This window comes from Crinia signifera, chromosome 3, assembly GCF_055691185.1.
Source record: "Crinia signifera chromosome 3, ASM5569118v1, whole genome shotgun sequence".
Classification (NCBI taxonomy): Eukaryota; Metazoa; Chordata; class Amphibia; order Anura; family Myobatrachidae; genus Crinia; species Crinia signifera.
The window spans coordinates 76,662,130-76,679,181 of record NC_139219.1 but is presented as its reverse complement, the minus strand read 5'-3'; the positions used below and the strand labels follow the sequence as shown (position 1 = coordinate 76,679,181).

Sequence of the window (17,052 nt, the reverse complement as noted above, 5' to 3'; positions counted from 1 at the left end):
GCTCCCAAACTGTATGTTTGAGTGAGGAAATAGTCAAAAATAGATTACAGATCCTAAATAGTAACAAATCTCCTGGCCCGGACGAAATACACCCTAGGATACTAAAATAATTGAGTTCTATCATAGCACTACCATTATATTTGATAATCGAGGAATCAATAAACTCAAGGATGGTATCAATAGACTGGCGCATAGCTAAGGTAGTACAAATATGGAAAAAAAAGGTAGCAAAACTAACCCTGAAAATTATAGGCCGGTCAGCCTTACATCCATTGTGGGGAAAATATTAGAAGGAATAATAAGAGATAGTATCCAAAATTTCTTAGAACAGGAGAGAGTGACAAGTAAGGCTCAGCATGGGTTCGTCAAAAATAGATCATGTCAGACTAATTTAATTAGCTTCTATGAGGAAGTCAGTAGAGGGCTGGACTTAGGGAAATCTGTTAATGTAATACTGCTTGATTTCGCTAAAGCTTTTGACACAGTGCCTCATAAAAGGTTATTAATGAAACTAGGTAATTTAGGGTTAGGAGATAAAATTTGTATTTGGATTAAAACCTGGTTGTACAATCAGGGACAGAGAGTGGTGGTAAATGGCATACATTCCAGCTGGGGTAAGGTCCAAAGTGGAGTCCTGCAAGGTTCAATATTGGGACACACCTTGTTTAATACATTCATTAATGATATTGGAATGACATAGTGAGTAAAATTGCAATATTTGCAGACGACACTAATTTGAGTAAGGAAATTAACTCAGGAGAGGATGTGGAAACACTACAAAGTGACTTAAATATACTGGAAAGGTGGGCGGAAAGGTGGAAAATGCAGTTTAATGTTGAAAAATGAAAGTAATTCATTATGGGAACAAATGAACAAGCTACGGTACTTATGTATTATCTGGGCTCCCATGTTAAATGCACCCCGTTTTTTCATACCCCTACTATCCAACTACGCATGGAGTTGATTTTATATAGTGTGGCAAGCGCAGCGAGCCCCGCGAGGGGACGCAGTCTCATAAGAAAAACGGGAGCCCAGATATTACATAAGTACCCAAGATACTTATAGGCTAAATGTAATTATTATAGGAAATTCTGCTGCTGTAGAGAAGGACTTGGGAGACATCATAGATGAAAAATTGGGTAATAGTGCACACTGCTCAAGTACAGCAGCAAAAGCAAACCGGATACTGGCATGCATTAAAAGGTGTATGGATTCAAGGGATGCCAATGTGATAGTGCCTCTTTACAAGACATTGGTGAGACCACACTTGGAATATTGTGTTCAGTTCTGGGCACCACACCTTAAAGGACATAAATGAATTGGAACAGGTACAGAGAAGGGCGACTAAGCTAGTAAAAGGTCTTTAATCACTAGAATACAAAGATAGGTTAAACAGGCTGAATATGTTTTCACTGGAGAAATGGAGGTTGAGAGGTGATATGATTAGTATGTTCAAATACAGGATTGGAAATCATATGGAACTGGAAGATAATTTGTTCACTAACAGTCCTATACTTAGAACACGCAGGCATGTACTGAGGCTCAAAACTTAAATCAAAACTGGATGCATTTTTGGCAACTAAGGGAATCCTATAGATATGACTTATTCAAGTTAGATAGGATGAACTCGATGGACTAACGTCTTCTTTCAGCCTTAATTACTATGTTACTATGTCTCTCCGGCAGCACTGACACATTGCTGTGTGCTGAGCGATTTTGCTGCGCCTTCTGAGCAATCTAGCATCGCTCAGAACGCTCAGCACATCTCCCCGTATGTAGGCCCCGAAAGGCCTGTTGAAAAAGTATTGCAGCTTTTAATGCGTGTCCCTGGTAACTATTATAAAACTAAACAGAGAGTGCACAGTACAAGAGGTTAGCAGTGGGATGGTATTGAAGGTTAAGCTTTTGTCTCACACAATGACAGGGTACAATTTTCCTTTAGAACATTGCTGTTGAACACTGTGTGTGTACTCTCCAGATTGGATTTCTAAGACAGCAAAACATCCAAGGTTACTTCTGACTCATATAACCCATAACACAGCTGACAGCTAAAGTACCTGCAGCGTTTCCCGGGAAACATATGCGATCTGCTGTTCTGAGAGGGGCCCAGTTACTGCGGAGGGAAAGAACAGAACATTATTTTCCATTAGTCCAATAATACAAGGTACATGATGGGATATTGTGCAGATATTGGCTGAAGAAGTCATGTAAAATAAACATGCAGGATTTATTTTTTTCTAATGTATCTTCGAAATCTAAGAAACTAAATACTCACCTGCAACAGATTGCTAAACACTACTTTTTCTAGTTCAGATAGGTGGAGGATTACGGTGTTTACACCTACAGATTAGCACAGAGCAAAGTTGAGACCCTTAGCAACATAAATCTGAATCTACATGGCTTCAAAAGCTCTGTACTTTTTTTATAGTGAAACTAGCATTTTATTATTATTAACATTTGGCAGCCCTGGCACAGATTATCCACTTGAAAATCACTGGCTACTCACTATGGGCCTTATTTTGGTTCATTCTTTCTGACAAAATCCTTCTTAGATGGGCAAAACCATGTGCACTGCAGGTGGGGCAGATGTAACATGTGCAGAGAGAATTAGATTTGGGTGGGGTTTTACTTCAAAGTGAGATCTATATTGCAGTGTAAAAATAAAGCAGTCAGTATTTTCCCTGCACAGAAACAAAATTACTCACCCAAATCTAATTCTCTCTGCACATGTTACATCTGCCCCCCCTGCAGTGCACATGGTTTTGTCCATCTAAGAAGGATTTTGTCAGAAAGAATGAACCAAAATAAGGCCCTATATAACACCACTAATACACATTTCACATCACAAATTCCAGGTCAACCTAGAATTTGGACTCGGCCTGGGTAAAACCCTTCTTTTAACCTGGGTTGGATTGCTAGATTTGGGAATTTTGAAAAGACCCTTTCACGCCGTACAGTGACTCGGTCTGATCCAGGTTATTTGTGCGGTGTGAAAGGGGATTCAAAGAAAGTTCCTGTGTTCCAGGCCCTACTAGTACGGTTCTAAAAAATAAAATATGACTGAAAAAGGAATGGCCTAAGTAGGGGTGACAACTTCCCTATTCATACGGTCACCAAATAACTAAGTCTATGCCAGGGCTCGACAAACCCCAGGGGCCAGGTCGCCACGGCGACCAGATTCTGCTTCCTGGCGACCAGATTTTTGGGGGGGAGGAAGCAGAATCTGGTCGTGGCCGGCCAGGTGCACTTGCGGTAACAGCCAGAACTCACCCGGCTGTATGAGAGCAGAGCACTGCAGGTCCACCGCGGCTATTACATTACTCGAGCCAGCGGGGGCGTGGCCTAATCACTGTGCACCACTGAGCTCCTGCGTGCTGATCCCCGCTGGCCCGCTGCGTATGAGCGCCTGTCTGATCTGTCTTCCGGGTACCAGCTGCCGTATCACGGCGGCCTGCACACCAGGTCCCCTGCTGCCTTTACACCGGGACTCCCGCTGACTGCTTCACTGTCTGCAGTTCCCAGGCAGCCGGGGGTGCTGGAGCTAGCCGCCGTCCACTCCCCAGAGGCTGCGTCCTCCTGTGGGACAGTGACTGCTGGCTGGTCAGCAATGTGTGACAGCAGCTGGACCATGGCTCCCAGGCAAGGGCTCTAAGAACTGGCTGCTGCTGATGGTGCTGCACCTTGAGACGGGTGCTGCCCTCCTGCCTGCTCTCTGCTGCTGCCACTGTATTGCACCAAGAGAGTGGACCTGCTGTATATGAGGTTGTCAGGTGCTCTTAGGACTCCCCCTACTATACCCCTCTACCTGCCAGTCTGGTGAGTCCACTGTCCCTTTTATCTAACTAAAGCTGATTCCTTGAACAACCCCCCCCCAGCTTCTGCCAGACCTCAGACTTCTACTAATGTAATTCTGATTACATTTTTATCGTATGTGCATGTGCAGATCCTTTTGCAAGTGTGCATGGCGAACTGCCTGTTCAAAGTCCCGCTCGTACCTAGTAGTGCGGGCGTGGGGCAGAGCCCATAGGAACGCCCGGCGTTTTATGGGCTTTCCCATGCAAATGGCCCAGTGGTGCGGGGGGCGGGCATCTGACATCAGCAGGTGTCAGCTGCCCACCTGCTTACCGTGCAGGGCGCTCATAGATGTGAAACACCAGAGAGGTGTCTCAGATCTGTGAGCGCTGTAGAAATCATTCAATGGTAGGTGACCATCGAATGATAGCCTGCATGCAAGCTGCGAATGGATGCATATAATAAGCATCCATTCGCACACAGGCGGGGATTTTTGGCAGGCACTGTCCCTATCTTTTTTTTCTGGCTCCTAAACTTTCATCCTGGCTCCAAGATTTTTAAGAAATTTGTCAAGCCCTGGTCTATGCCAATTACTGTACTATAGCCAGTTCCAAGGGTCAACAACTTTTGGATAACAAAACATGCTTCTGAAAGGTAAACAGTCACTAGATCGACAAGAGGAAGGTCGACATGCATGAAGGTCGACAGGTTCATTAGGTCGACACTTGTGTTAGGTCAACATGAGCTAGGTTGATAGTCAAAAGGTCGACATGGGGTTATTCCCTAGTTTTGAGCGGACATGTGCTGATAGGCCGTATTTCATTCCCTACCATCCACTAGGATGTGGGGGGAGAATAAAACAGTGTGGCCAAAGCATGGCGAGCGCAGTAAGCCATGCAATGGGACGCAGTGCACTGTTTTTTTGTGTCCATGTCGACTTTCGGGATAAAAAAGTGAAAAAACGCATGTCGACCTTTTGACTGTCGAACGTGCCCATGCCGACCTAATGACCCTGTCAACCTTGCTGCATGTCGACCTTCAGTGGTGGACCTAATGCATGTCGACCTTCTGACCCATACCCTTTTGAAAAGCAGACTGTCACTTGGCTGTGAGGAAAACAAACTGGAGCAGGGTTTACTTAGCGCTTAGTATGCAGGTAGGGTTGCTATAATATCCCATTAATCAGACACACACAATAACTACACAGGTTATGTGGCTGGCTGGCTTCAGCTCTGTATTTCCTCTTGTTTCATTCATCCACAGAAATGATGTCATTAATACGTCCCTGATAAAAGTTATATTCTAGCTACCTCATATGCAGGCCACGCTTGGGTTTACCAGCTGAAAAGGGTCTAGTGCATCAAATAATACCCCTTTTAGACCAAAACACCGGGTCACACCCGGCTTTTCGGACCCTGGTTGAAGCCGGGTGCGACCCGGCGTTTAGGGGCATTTACACCGGATGGGCTTAAACGCCCGCACCCCCCTCCCACCCCTTCCCGGCGCTTGAAGATGACAGCGCGATGTCATCTTCAAGCGCCGATCGACGCCGCCGTACCCGGAACGCTGCTGGGGGCAGCCCAGCACTAAGGTAAGCTGCTAGGCTGCCCCCAGTCCCCGCGCGCACCCCCCGCCATTGGACAGGAGGTGAATGGATGCCGCACACAGGCATCCGTTCACCTCCTTCCCCCGCCGCTGCTGCTGTCTGCAGAGTATAGCAGACAGCAGCGCCGGCTGTCAGTGTCAGACTGACAATCCGTCCAACCTCCGGACGCTGCGGTCCGCAGGTTGAACGTTACCCATTCATGTAAATGGGACCGACCCGGCGTTCCCATTTCCCCCGCCCTCTACCCAGGTCCTAGCCGTGTTCTACCCAGGTCAGGACCTGGGTAGAAGTCCCGTGTAAAGGGACACGGCGTTAGGGATTTACACCGCCGAAGATCCGGGTCTGACCCGCCGCTGACCCGGATTTTTCAGCGGTGTAAAAGGGGTATAAGTGACTTCTGTGAGGAAACGAGGTGGTGCAGGGATATGGATATTAAGTCAACCCTATTAAGGTCAACATGCTTTGGGTCGATTTCCGAAGCTTGACAGGCCTTATGCTGTGTATACACTGTTCAATTCAGTGTCATTTTTCGATACAGTCCAAATCGAATCGAAAATGACAATAAATCGAACAGTGTTAGCAGCATTCAATGCAGATTTGATCCCAATGCGCCGCGATCGGGATCGAAAGCAAAAATAGACTTGGCAGTCAAGTCTATTGCAAGTCTGATCGAAAGCAGTTCCATGCTGCTCAATGCAGCATACAACCCCCCTCCCACCCTCCACCTGCCATCCCTCCCTCCCTCCTGGCCAATGACGGCACTCTGTCGGGTCTTGGCCGCTATCCATATCGTGTCGGAATTGATGGCCGCTGGGTCGAACCGTATGTACACCCCTTAAGGTCGACACCTGAAATAGGTCGACATGGGTAAGGTCAACAGGGTCGGAAGCTCAACCATTAGGTCAACAATGGGAGGGTCCACAGTAAAAAAAAGTCTACTTTTTTTTTTAGCCTACAGGCGGTATTTCATGCCCTATTTCATGCCCTACCATCCACTAAGGCCTGGTGGGAGGATAAAATAGGAAGCTGCTGAATACACGCCAGGCAGAGAAACGTGTATGTAAGATCTGACTGTGGGTATATCTTGGTGATTGAAGCAGTCTCTGTATATAAGGAACACGTCATTTTTACAGTATTATGCACATGTGACCAGTGAGCCGGCTACCCTGTACATTGACATGGTAAAAAAAACAAGCTGGGACTGTCGGGAGCCAAATATATTGGCAGAATAACTACACCAGCAGGTCTGTGAAAATTATATGTAGCTGCAGCAGCAACAAGGGTAATCCAGAAGATTGATTTGGATACAAATTATATCTAGTTGCAAATTATACACAGGACTGATACATTGGAATATTGTTTCAAGTACAAGACAATCCTTTACTCCTAGGAGTGCATTTATCCTATACCAGAAACTGTTTTTTTTAACCCTTTGAGTGCCAACATCTCTGTGATAGATGTGCAAAATATCCGCTAACAATGCCGGCATCACTCACATTTGTTATATAAAGTAAAATAAAAATGTTGTGTAAAAAACGATTATATTTCCTATATTTGGTAAACATTACAGGTCATTATGATGAATAAAAATGTTTGCTTGGCAATTTTCACACCTATTTTGACAAATTTGCTTGACATTAAAAGGGTTAAAATGGTTTTGATTTTTGATTTTTTTTATCCCCCCCAGCATATATCACTTTCCATGCCTCATTAGAAAGAGGGATTTGTTTTAATTTAAATTTTTTATATATTAATAAAAAAAACCTTTATGTGATTATTGTGCATTTTGTTTTATGGGCTACGCATGAAATAATAATGTGTTTGTTTCAAGCACCATAAAATAAATTGCTTAGTTCAAAGGCAATATAGGTTGAGTATTTCGGTACTTGTTTCCTAGCACGGCCACACCGATCATGATCGTGGGCATCGTTAGTAAAAATCGGGGGCATCGCGGCCATCGCATGCACTAAAAAATCAGGTGCGATGGTACCGACGCGATGCCCGCGATTTCCCATAGGGAACCATGTTAAATGCCTCAATTTACCCGCGATGCCCCCGTTTTCCCATAGGAAACCATGTTAAATGGCTCAATTTACCCAAATCATCATAGGGAACAATGGTAAATGGGCCAGAAACCCCCAAAAACACCCCTGAACAGTGAAATGTCCCCCCAAAAGTAGTTTACGCCACCCCACGATCAATGTGAACCCGAAGCGTGGCGAGCGCGAGCCCGCGAGGGGCGGCGGTACGCGTCCTCCGACCTTTTCATACCCCCACTATCCATAGCCACACTTCGGGCTCGGTGGCTCGCTGCGCTCGCCACACTATTCTATTCTCATCTCCACGCCGACGTGGATAGTGGGGGTATGAAAAGGTCGGAGGACGCGTACCGCTGCGCTCGCCACGCTTCGGGTTCACGTTGATCGTGGGGTGGCGTAAACTACTTTTGGGGGGACATTTCACTGTTCAGGGGTGTTTTGGGGGGTTTCTGGGCCATTTACCATTGTTCCCTATGATGATTTGGTGAAATTGAGGCATTTAACATTGTTTCCTATGGGAAATCGGGGGCATCGCGGGTAAATTGAGGCATTTAACATTGTTTCCTATGGGAAATCGGGGGCATCGCGTCTGGACCATTTAAGCCTTTTTTAGCCACCTGCGACGCGACCGACGCGATTTTGACTTTTTTCAATGCATTTCAATGGGAAAATCGGGGGCATCGCGTCGGTCGCGATTGTGGCCGTGCTAGGAAACAAGTACCAGTATTTCTTATCCAAAATGCTCAGGACCAGAAGAATTTTGGATAACGGATTATTCTGTATTTCAGAAGATTTTTATTTTTATATTTCAATGCTATATATTGAGATATCTTGCATTTATGTTGTACAAACACATGAAATATACACAAATATATTTTATTTGTGCATAAAACAAGGTTTCAAAACATGAAACAAAGTTTGTGCACTATCTCAGATACTGAATTTAAATGCCAAGCAATCATTTTCATGCACATATTTAGTACCAGTTACATATCATGTCCTCAGCTACAGATAACCCCAGTAGTGCTTTCTGGAATGGTTTTCAGAATAATTTGGATAGCGGATATTTGGATAAGGGATAATTAACCTGTAGTTAATTTGGTCTCATACAGCAGCCGCGTTCTATACAGGTTGAGTATCCCTTATCTGAAATTCTCGGGACATGAGCATTTCGCATAAGGAGTCATTGCGGATACTTACCTGGTCCCCGGTGGTGCCCCAACGTCCACAAGCGGCCTTCGGAATCCTTTTCAGCGGTATCTCTGGTCATCAGAGTGCCTGTGCAATGCATCCTTGGGAACGGGGATGCCACTGAAGAGGATTCTGATGCCCGGTATGGACAATGTGGGATGAGGTAAGTATGAAAAAGGAGGCGTGAAAAGCCACGGTTTTTGGATTATACAGATAAGGGAGACTCGACCTGCATTGGTGCAAATATACTTGGGGTGAGAATAAAAAAGTGTGCCGAACACAGCGGCACAATTATATGGAGTTCATGTCCATTGTGTCGACATTTGGGACAAATAAACGTGAAAAACCCATGACTGCCTTTTGACTGTTGACCTTCCCATTGTCGACCTAATGCTTGTGTCAACCTTCTGACCTTACCCATGTTGAGGAATTTCCTTGACCCATACTCGTGGTGCAAAAGAGGAGGCACAAGCACTAAGGGAAATATTTACTAAAGTGTGGGTTTTTAGGAGTGGAGATGTTAATCTAGCACCTTCTAGAACAGGGGTGTCAACATTTTGGCCGTGCATTTGTTGTATAATGGCACATGCCAGAATGTCCTGCCTCAGTTTTAGTACTCCCAAAATGAAAGTAGGATATGTATCTCCATAACAGCTGGAGTGCTACACGTTTGACAACCTTGTTATACAAGATTATCATCATCATCCTTTATTTATATGGCATCATTACAGCCACCAATTACAAAGTACATAAATGAATAAGAAAAACAGGAAACTGTGACTTACAACTGAAGACAATAAAGGACAAGTACAGGGTACATAAACATAACAGGGCCCTGCTTTAGAGAGTGTACATGCTAAGATAAGCTAGAATTTAGTTGGTTGTTATAATCAACATCTCCATTTATAAAAATTTGCACTTTAGCAATTATTCTCTTAAATAAGGGGTGTCAAGAGAGGGATGCAGTCAAAACCATACTGAGCCATACTGAGCATCCAAGGGATGCCCAAAACAATTTTATGTTACTCTATATGCAGCAATTGTGTGACAATAGACCAGATTTTTTGACAACAATAACAACAACTACCATATCTATCCAAGACAGAACTGATATTACTGTGTTTCCCCGATAATAAGACACTGTCTTATTTTTTTTTTTCCTCTCAAAAAAGACCATAGGTCTTATTTTCTGGGGAGGGCTTATTTTAATAGACCCCACATTTTTGATGGCCCCAAACCTTTCCACATGCCCCCACATTCTTGATGGCCCCAAACCTTTCCACATGCCCCCACATTCTTGATGGCCCCAAACCTCTGTTTGCTTACCGAGACAGCCAGAACTGTATTGATGGCCCCTGTGTGCTGTCGGCGCTGTGTGCTGTACAGGCTGTACTGTTCAGCAGCCGCGTGATGTGCGCAGCGTTATGTGCGCGGCGTGATGTCACGCCGCGCCTACCGCAATGCATCCCTGGGAACGGGAGCCGCGGTATTATCGTACAGGTACAGGAGAGTTGAGCGGGGCTGAGCGGGGCTACATTTTAATAACTTTAATAAAATCTATGGGGAAAATTCATAGGCCTTATTTTCGGGGGAGGGCTTATTTTGGACAAATGTTCCAAATCTGGGGTAGGGCTTATTATCGGGGTAGGTCTAATTATCGGGGAAACACGGTAGCAACAGCAACTTTCAAGTATCCCACATCATCTTAAATATTTATTATTTAATGTTTTTTTTACCATGGTAGATATCTTGCAAGGAACCTCCGCCACAGAACTCCATGCATATCCATAGCTTATCCCGCCTGTTAGGAAATAATTGGGAAAATGCATGAATCAGAGAATTATTAATACTTACATTAATGTTTGAAAGTACTAGAGAAGAGCACACACACATATTTTTTAAACCAAAATCATCTTCTGTATTATTTAACAGTCGATACTAATTAGACTAAAGGCCCCCCATACCAGAGCCGATTTGAGTTGTAGTTGGTCGATTCTGACAAATCAGGCCGTCAGATTGGACCAAATCCAGTCAGTTGTCTCCTGGTGGTTAGACAAATTGTGATGATCTCATGCGTCCCTGTCGCCCGGCAAGGTCCCGGGTGGCTCGCCGGGTATCGGGTGGCCGTACACTGCTGCGAAACATCGCAGCAATGTATGGCCACCTTGAGACTTATATATGATAAAAGTATGTGTGTTTCATAGGAATAGAAATTCATACAATTTAAATTGGGTTGGGTGCTGGAACCCAGCGCTTAGGATGCCGGCAGTCAGAAAACAAACAGCAACATCCCGATGTTGTGGTTCCCAACACCTTGCCCGTTAAGTTTCCCAGTTCTCTCCTCCTACCTCCCAAACCCTCCAGTGCAGACTAAGCCCAACTGTCCCACCTTACTGAATACAAAAAATTATACCAAGCCACCTGCGCTTAAACAAGAACTGCAGCGGGGAGAAGCTAATGGGATACCAAACCCAATGACAAATGACACAAAAGAAATAGCAACTCCACTGTGCTGTTACCAGGATTCGTGTAGAGATCCTTTCTATTGGGAGAAAAGGTGTTCCTAATCTCCAAATATAGAAGGAAGAAATTCTTATGTTAGGTTACACAATTCTTCTCAATCTAAGTTGAAAACCTTGTAGGGCTCACCTAAAAATGCTTGAAGATTTTCCCATAAAGGTATCTTTATAATTGTCACAATTTCCACTCTCATGAGAAACAAACTCACCTAAGAGGTGGTCCCTATGTTCATACAAAGGTATCTTTTATTCCGTAGCTTCAAACAGCAGGACAATTCATCCAGATAAAATAGATTTATTCATAAAATTCCATAAAAAACGTCTTCCAAAATGGGACAAAGATGTATGGCGGATGCCCGCAATACACACAACGTGTGATACAGACAGAAGAAGAATGCAGTACTCCAGAGCAATCAAATTTATTTTAGTGGAAAAGTGGCATACAATTTAGCAACGTTTCAACACCAATGTGATGATGACACATTGGTGTTGAAACGTTGCTAAATTGTATGCCACTTTTCCACTAAAAGAAATTTGAATTGACTGTGCTGGAGTGCTGCATTCTTCTTTGGTCTATATTTATATATATATATATAGTGAAGCAATGGAGGCGGCACTCGTCAGTCTTTGCAAATATAATCTTGTTTATTCCGACAGTTTCGGGGATTTACCCCTTCATCAAGGATAAGGCAGTACACACTGCCACAGTACACAGCAACACATTATATACATGCACAAAACAAACGCTCCCCCCCTAAACCCACCCACCCATCATCAGGACACCGCAAGGTCTCACCTGTTCACAATCACACCGACCAATGACAGGATAGACAATCCGTCACACCTGTCTGCTCTGTGCTTTAACGAACAGCCAGGCATGCACCTCCGTGCGCCCATCCACGCTACGTCTCCGTTGTCTAGACAACGGCAGGAGCGGGATGACGTCATCAAGGTGCGCCTGGAACTCCGGCGTGGCTTTCACGCACGCATAGCCAGAAGCCAATCATAGCCTCTAGCCATGCGTGCACTACGGCCCCAGCCAGAGTCGGAGACCTGGCGTGCTTGGTTACCTAGGCAACCCACATAACAACAAAACGGGCAATCGTATACAATCTAAGTATAAAAATTATATCAATACGGTGCTGCCGTCAATATAAACATTACTACATACAAAGAAGTAGTGCTGGTATGCCCAATATGAGTAACTATACAAAATGCACACACAAAAATTATTAAAGAACTACTTAAACAGACGTCCAATATCGGTTCAAAAAGATGGACATCTGAAAAAGAGAATACAGTTAGATATAGGTGTAAATACAGTTACAAAAAAATGTTACAATAGTACAAGATATATATATGAAGATGGAGACATCCTATAAACAATGTTATAGATATTGTTACAGAAAACATTGGAGACCCATGGTATCATTCAGACCCTTGGGTGCCAATGTGTTAAGTACAAAAATCCACCGGCTTTCTCGCTGTAGGAGGGCTTTATTACGATTCCCCCCCCTGATATTGAGGGGGATGTGGTCAATAATAATCGACCTCATACTGGCCACACTGTGTTTCATAAGAATACAGTGTCTAGCAACCGGCTGGTCACTAGACCCTTTACTTAAGCCCTGGGATATGGCAGTCCTATGTTGAGCCATACGCTCCCTGAATTGTCTCTGCGTCTTGCCAACATAGGACATGCCACAAGGGCAAGTAAGAAGATAAATGATGAAAGTGGACGTACAGGTCAAAGCATAATTGATTGTGTAATATTTTCCAGTGTGCGGGTGTCGGAATTTGTCACAGGGTTGAAGGCTTCTACACGTGGTGCAGCCTAAGCAGCGGTAGCACCCTCTTTTTTGGGACATGAAGTGTTGAGTGGGTTGTTTTTTATCCCACCCAGTTATGTCCAATTTAACAACTGTATCTTTAATGTTTTTGTTCCTAGTGAGACTAGGTAAGATACGTGAATTGTGTAAAAGGGGAAGGTCCCTATCAGAGGCTACCATTGGCCACCACTGTTTAATTTTTCGGGTGTTTGTTCTGTCCTCGCTAGAAAATTTATGAACCCACGGGATAATAGTTTGTTTGTCTTCCCTGGCCACTTCAGGTTTAAGGGTCAGAAGAGTATCTCGTGGAATGGACATAACCAGCTGTTTAGTTTTGTTTAAATCTGACATATCATAACCCCTCTGGACAAACTTATTCACGACACTGTCAAGCGCACTTCTCGCTGCATCATCATCTGAAGTGATGCGTCGAGTTCTTAATAACTGAGAGTATGGTAAACCCCTGCGTAGCGGGAGAGGGTGGAAGCTGTCATTCCTGAGAATAGTGTTACGATCAGTACTTTTTGTGTATAAGGCTGTACTAATAACTCCATTGATAAGACTGATGTCGACATCCAAAAATTTCACATTGCATACATTAATCTGAACTGTGAATTTAATAGGATTATCTGTCAAGTTGTGTGCATTAAACAATTCTTTCAATGCCTCCATGTCCCCAGACCAAAAAATCAACAGGTCGTCGATATAACGACGATATAGGCAGACTTCTGCCTTCAATTGCATGACGTCATGCCTAAAGAACAGTTGAGATTCCGTCTGATACATGATGACGTCATCCCGCTCCTGCCGTTGTCTAGACAACGGAGACGTAGCGTGGATGGGCGCACGGAGGTGCATGCCTGGCTGTTCGTTAAAGCACAGAGCAGACAGGTGTGACGGATTGTCTATCCTGTCATTGGTCGGTGTGATTGTGAACAGGTGAGACCTTGCGGTGTCCTGATGATGGGTGGGTGGGTTTAGGGGGGGAGCGTTTGTTTTGTGCATGTATATAATGTGTTGCTGTGTACTGTGGCAGTGTGTACTGCCTTATCCTTGATGAAGGGGTAAATCCCCGAAACTGTCGGAATAAACAAGATTATATTTGCAAAGACTGACGAGTGCCGCCTCCATTGCTTCACTGTATCTGGATTTTCCAATAGGAAGGCACCACAGCACTTGAAAGCAGCAAACTCTGGGAGTGCCGGACTTTCCTGGTATCTATATATATATATATATATATATTGGATTCGTGGTTGGATCCTATTGTTGGAGCTGCACACATTGGGAACTGTTTTGTGGACCTGGTTATAAGGACTTTGTTGGACTGAATTGCGCTGGGTATCTCTCTTTCCATATATATATATAGAAAACTATATATCAAAAGATATAAAGAAGCAGCACTCCTTATTTGATTTTTAAAGTCCCAACAAACGGACAATTTATTCCAGTGGCAACTGAGCGTCAAACTTTTTGCAGCTTATCAATTGGCATTAGCATGCCTTTAACATTAGCGGGGGTCACAAACATAATCACCCATCCTAGTAGTGTAGGAAGAACACAGTCACAGTCGACGAATCCGTTTCGGTTCAACAGAACCTTTCTCACAGACTGACCCAATGTTAGTGACACTCATGCAGTGTTAAATAGCCATCACCATTAACTTCATTCAAACCACAACAGCTGCTGTGCATCACAGACCAGCCAATCCTAGTTAATAGCCAAAACACGCCCATGCCCGGAACTCCATATATGGAGATAGACCATCACACTCCCCTTTCCCACTCACGTGGGTCTCACCTGCCACTGATGGACCTCAGGCTCACTCATCCAGCTGCGGCGGTATCAGCTCAAGTGCTGGAGACGGAGGTGAAGCGCAGCGCTTCGCGCCGCGTCACCCGCGTCATCACGACGCACCAGGTCCAATCAGGGGGGCCGGCGTCACGCATCATCACCTGACGCGATCCCGGCCACTCCCCTGGACCAACTACGGAGCGCATCGCCATGTTGGAGAGGGCAGAGAACTCTGCGGGCTAGGTGTATGGGGATGCGGACGCCATCTTGTGGAGGTCACTAAGCAAAGACCTTAAGCGATCATATCTGAGGCATAAAAAATGTAACACATTGATTACAGGCATTAGCGGCGGGGGCAAGTCACTAGATAGGCTGGCTGTTAAAGCACATCAGTATAGTGGACATAACAATACAAATAACAACATATAATATATACATTATTTACAGTGGGGGAGGTTTCATAGGAATATTAGTCAAGCCTGAACCAGTGACATATGGCCCGATGAGGTCAGAGACTGGCCCAATGAGGTCAGACAATGACTGAGCGGGAGATCGCATGTATATCATGAGGTCACAGATAAGCAGAAATAGGGTATTCTTCATTGAGTCCAGATGGAGATAAAGTATCCAGTTTCCGAATCCACTGGCATTCCCTCTGTAGCAACATTTTATGTCTATCACCTCCTCTTCTGAGAGGAGGTATATGGTCCACCAGCATGAACTTAAAGTCCCTAATCGAGTGTCCGGCATCTACAAAGTGCCTTGCTACCGGAGGTGTATTTATATCAACCCCATTCAGGGCCTTTTTGACAGAAGATCGGTGCATCGCTATTCTCTCCTTCGCCATCCTGATGGTTTTACCCACATACAATTTGTTGCAGGGGCAAAGGGTAACGTAGATGATAAATTTAGATTCACAATTTAAGCGATGATAGATTGGGAATGTCTGTCCGGAGATCGGATGGGTGAAATGTGTGCCCGTGACTAGAAAGCTGCAGTTGGCACATTTTGTGCATTTATAGGTGCCATTCCTAGATGTCAGCCACCCACTTGATGTCTTAACGGGGCTGATGTCGGAGTAGGAAACCCTCTGTTTCAGATTACTGCTCCTTTTGTAGCTAAATAGTGGAGTGTTGGCACAATCTGGGCCCAACACTGGGTCGGTGCTCATGATGTGCCAGTGTTTCTGTACAGACGATTTTAGGAGTCCCGAATTGGTAGAGTAGGTGGTCGGAAACACTATTCTGTCGAGGTTAGAATCTTTATTTGTTGGTTTCAGTAGGTCCTCGCGTTTTATGATTTACACTTCTGTACTGCTTCCTGGACCTCTCTATTATCGTATCCTCGATCAAGAAATTTTTGTGCCATAATCTGCAGTTCATCATTAAGGTCATCCGGATTAGATGTAATCCTCGCAACTCTGATGAGCTGCGAAAAGGGCAACCCTCTCTTAAGTGGCTGAGGATGAAAACTGTCGTATGCCAAGAGTGTGTTCTTATCCGTTTGTTTCTTGTATACTTTAGTATCGTATTTGTTGTTATTGACAGTTATCGTTACATCCAAAAAGTTAAGTGAGGTTGGATCGCTTGTACATGTGAACCTGATCAGGCCAGGTAGGCCATTAAGATAAAGGACAAAGTCATCAAGTTGCTTCTGTGTGCCAGTCCAGACCATAAAGAGGTCATCAATGTACCTCATGTAAATTGCCACATATTTGGAATATTGTACATTGGACATAATATGAATTCTCTCATACTGGTACATGAACAGGTTGGCATAGGATGGGGCCATATTGGACCCCATCGCTGTGCCAACCAGCTGCAGGAAAAACGCATTGTTAAATAAAAAGTAGTTCTTATGCAAAATAATGTCGATAAGAAGAAGCAAATAATCAACAGGCGGACCTGTATAGTCAGTATTCCCCACCAGAGTATTGCGGACAGCCTCTATACCTTCCCTATTAGAGATGTTGGTATAGAGGCTACTGACATCCAGGGTAGCCAGTATACTGCCAGTTGGGGGTCCCCCAAAATCCTGAAGTTTGACTAAGAAGTCTGTAGTGTCTCGTATATAATAAGGGGTGCATTTAACTACCGGTTGTAGGTGGTAATCCACATATTGGGAAAGGGGTTGACTCAACGAACCCCTGGCAGATATAATTGGTCTGCCAGGGGGAGCCACCATGCTCTTATGTATTTTCGGTAGTATGTAGATTAAGGGCACCTTGGGGAACTCCTGTTTAAGAAAGAGCGAGGTAGGGGTGTCGACCCAGCCATTGGTATGTC

The 17,052-nt window shown here is 44.5% G+C and overlaps 1 protein-coding gene across 4 annotated transcripts in view; it reads right to left on the bottom strand.

Annotated features, from left to right (window-relative positions):
* Positions 1–17,052, bottom strand: part of MAP4K3 (mitogen-activated protein kinase kinase kinase kinase 3) — a 249,756-nt gene that overhangs the window by 122,444 nt on the left and 110,260 nt on the right. For all 4 annotated transcript variants that reach the window (XM_083176045.1, XM_083176044.1, XM_083176047.1 and 1 more), the window contains exons 4-5: positions 10,365–10,429; positions 2,058–2,113 (exon numbers count right to left, since the gene is read on the bottom strand). In XM_083176045.1, the coding sequence (XP_083032171.1) occupies positions 2,058–2,113; positions 10,365–10,429 (121 nt within the window). The remainder of the gene's footprint in view (positions 1–2,057; positions 2,114–10,364; positions 10,430–17,052) is intronic.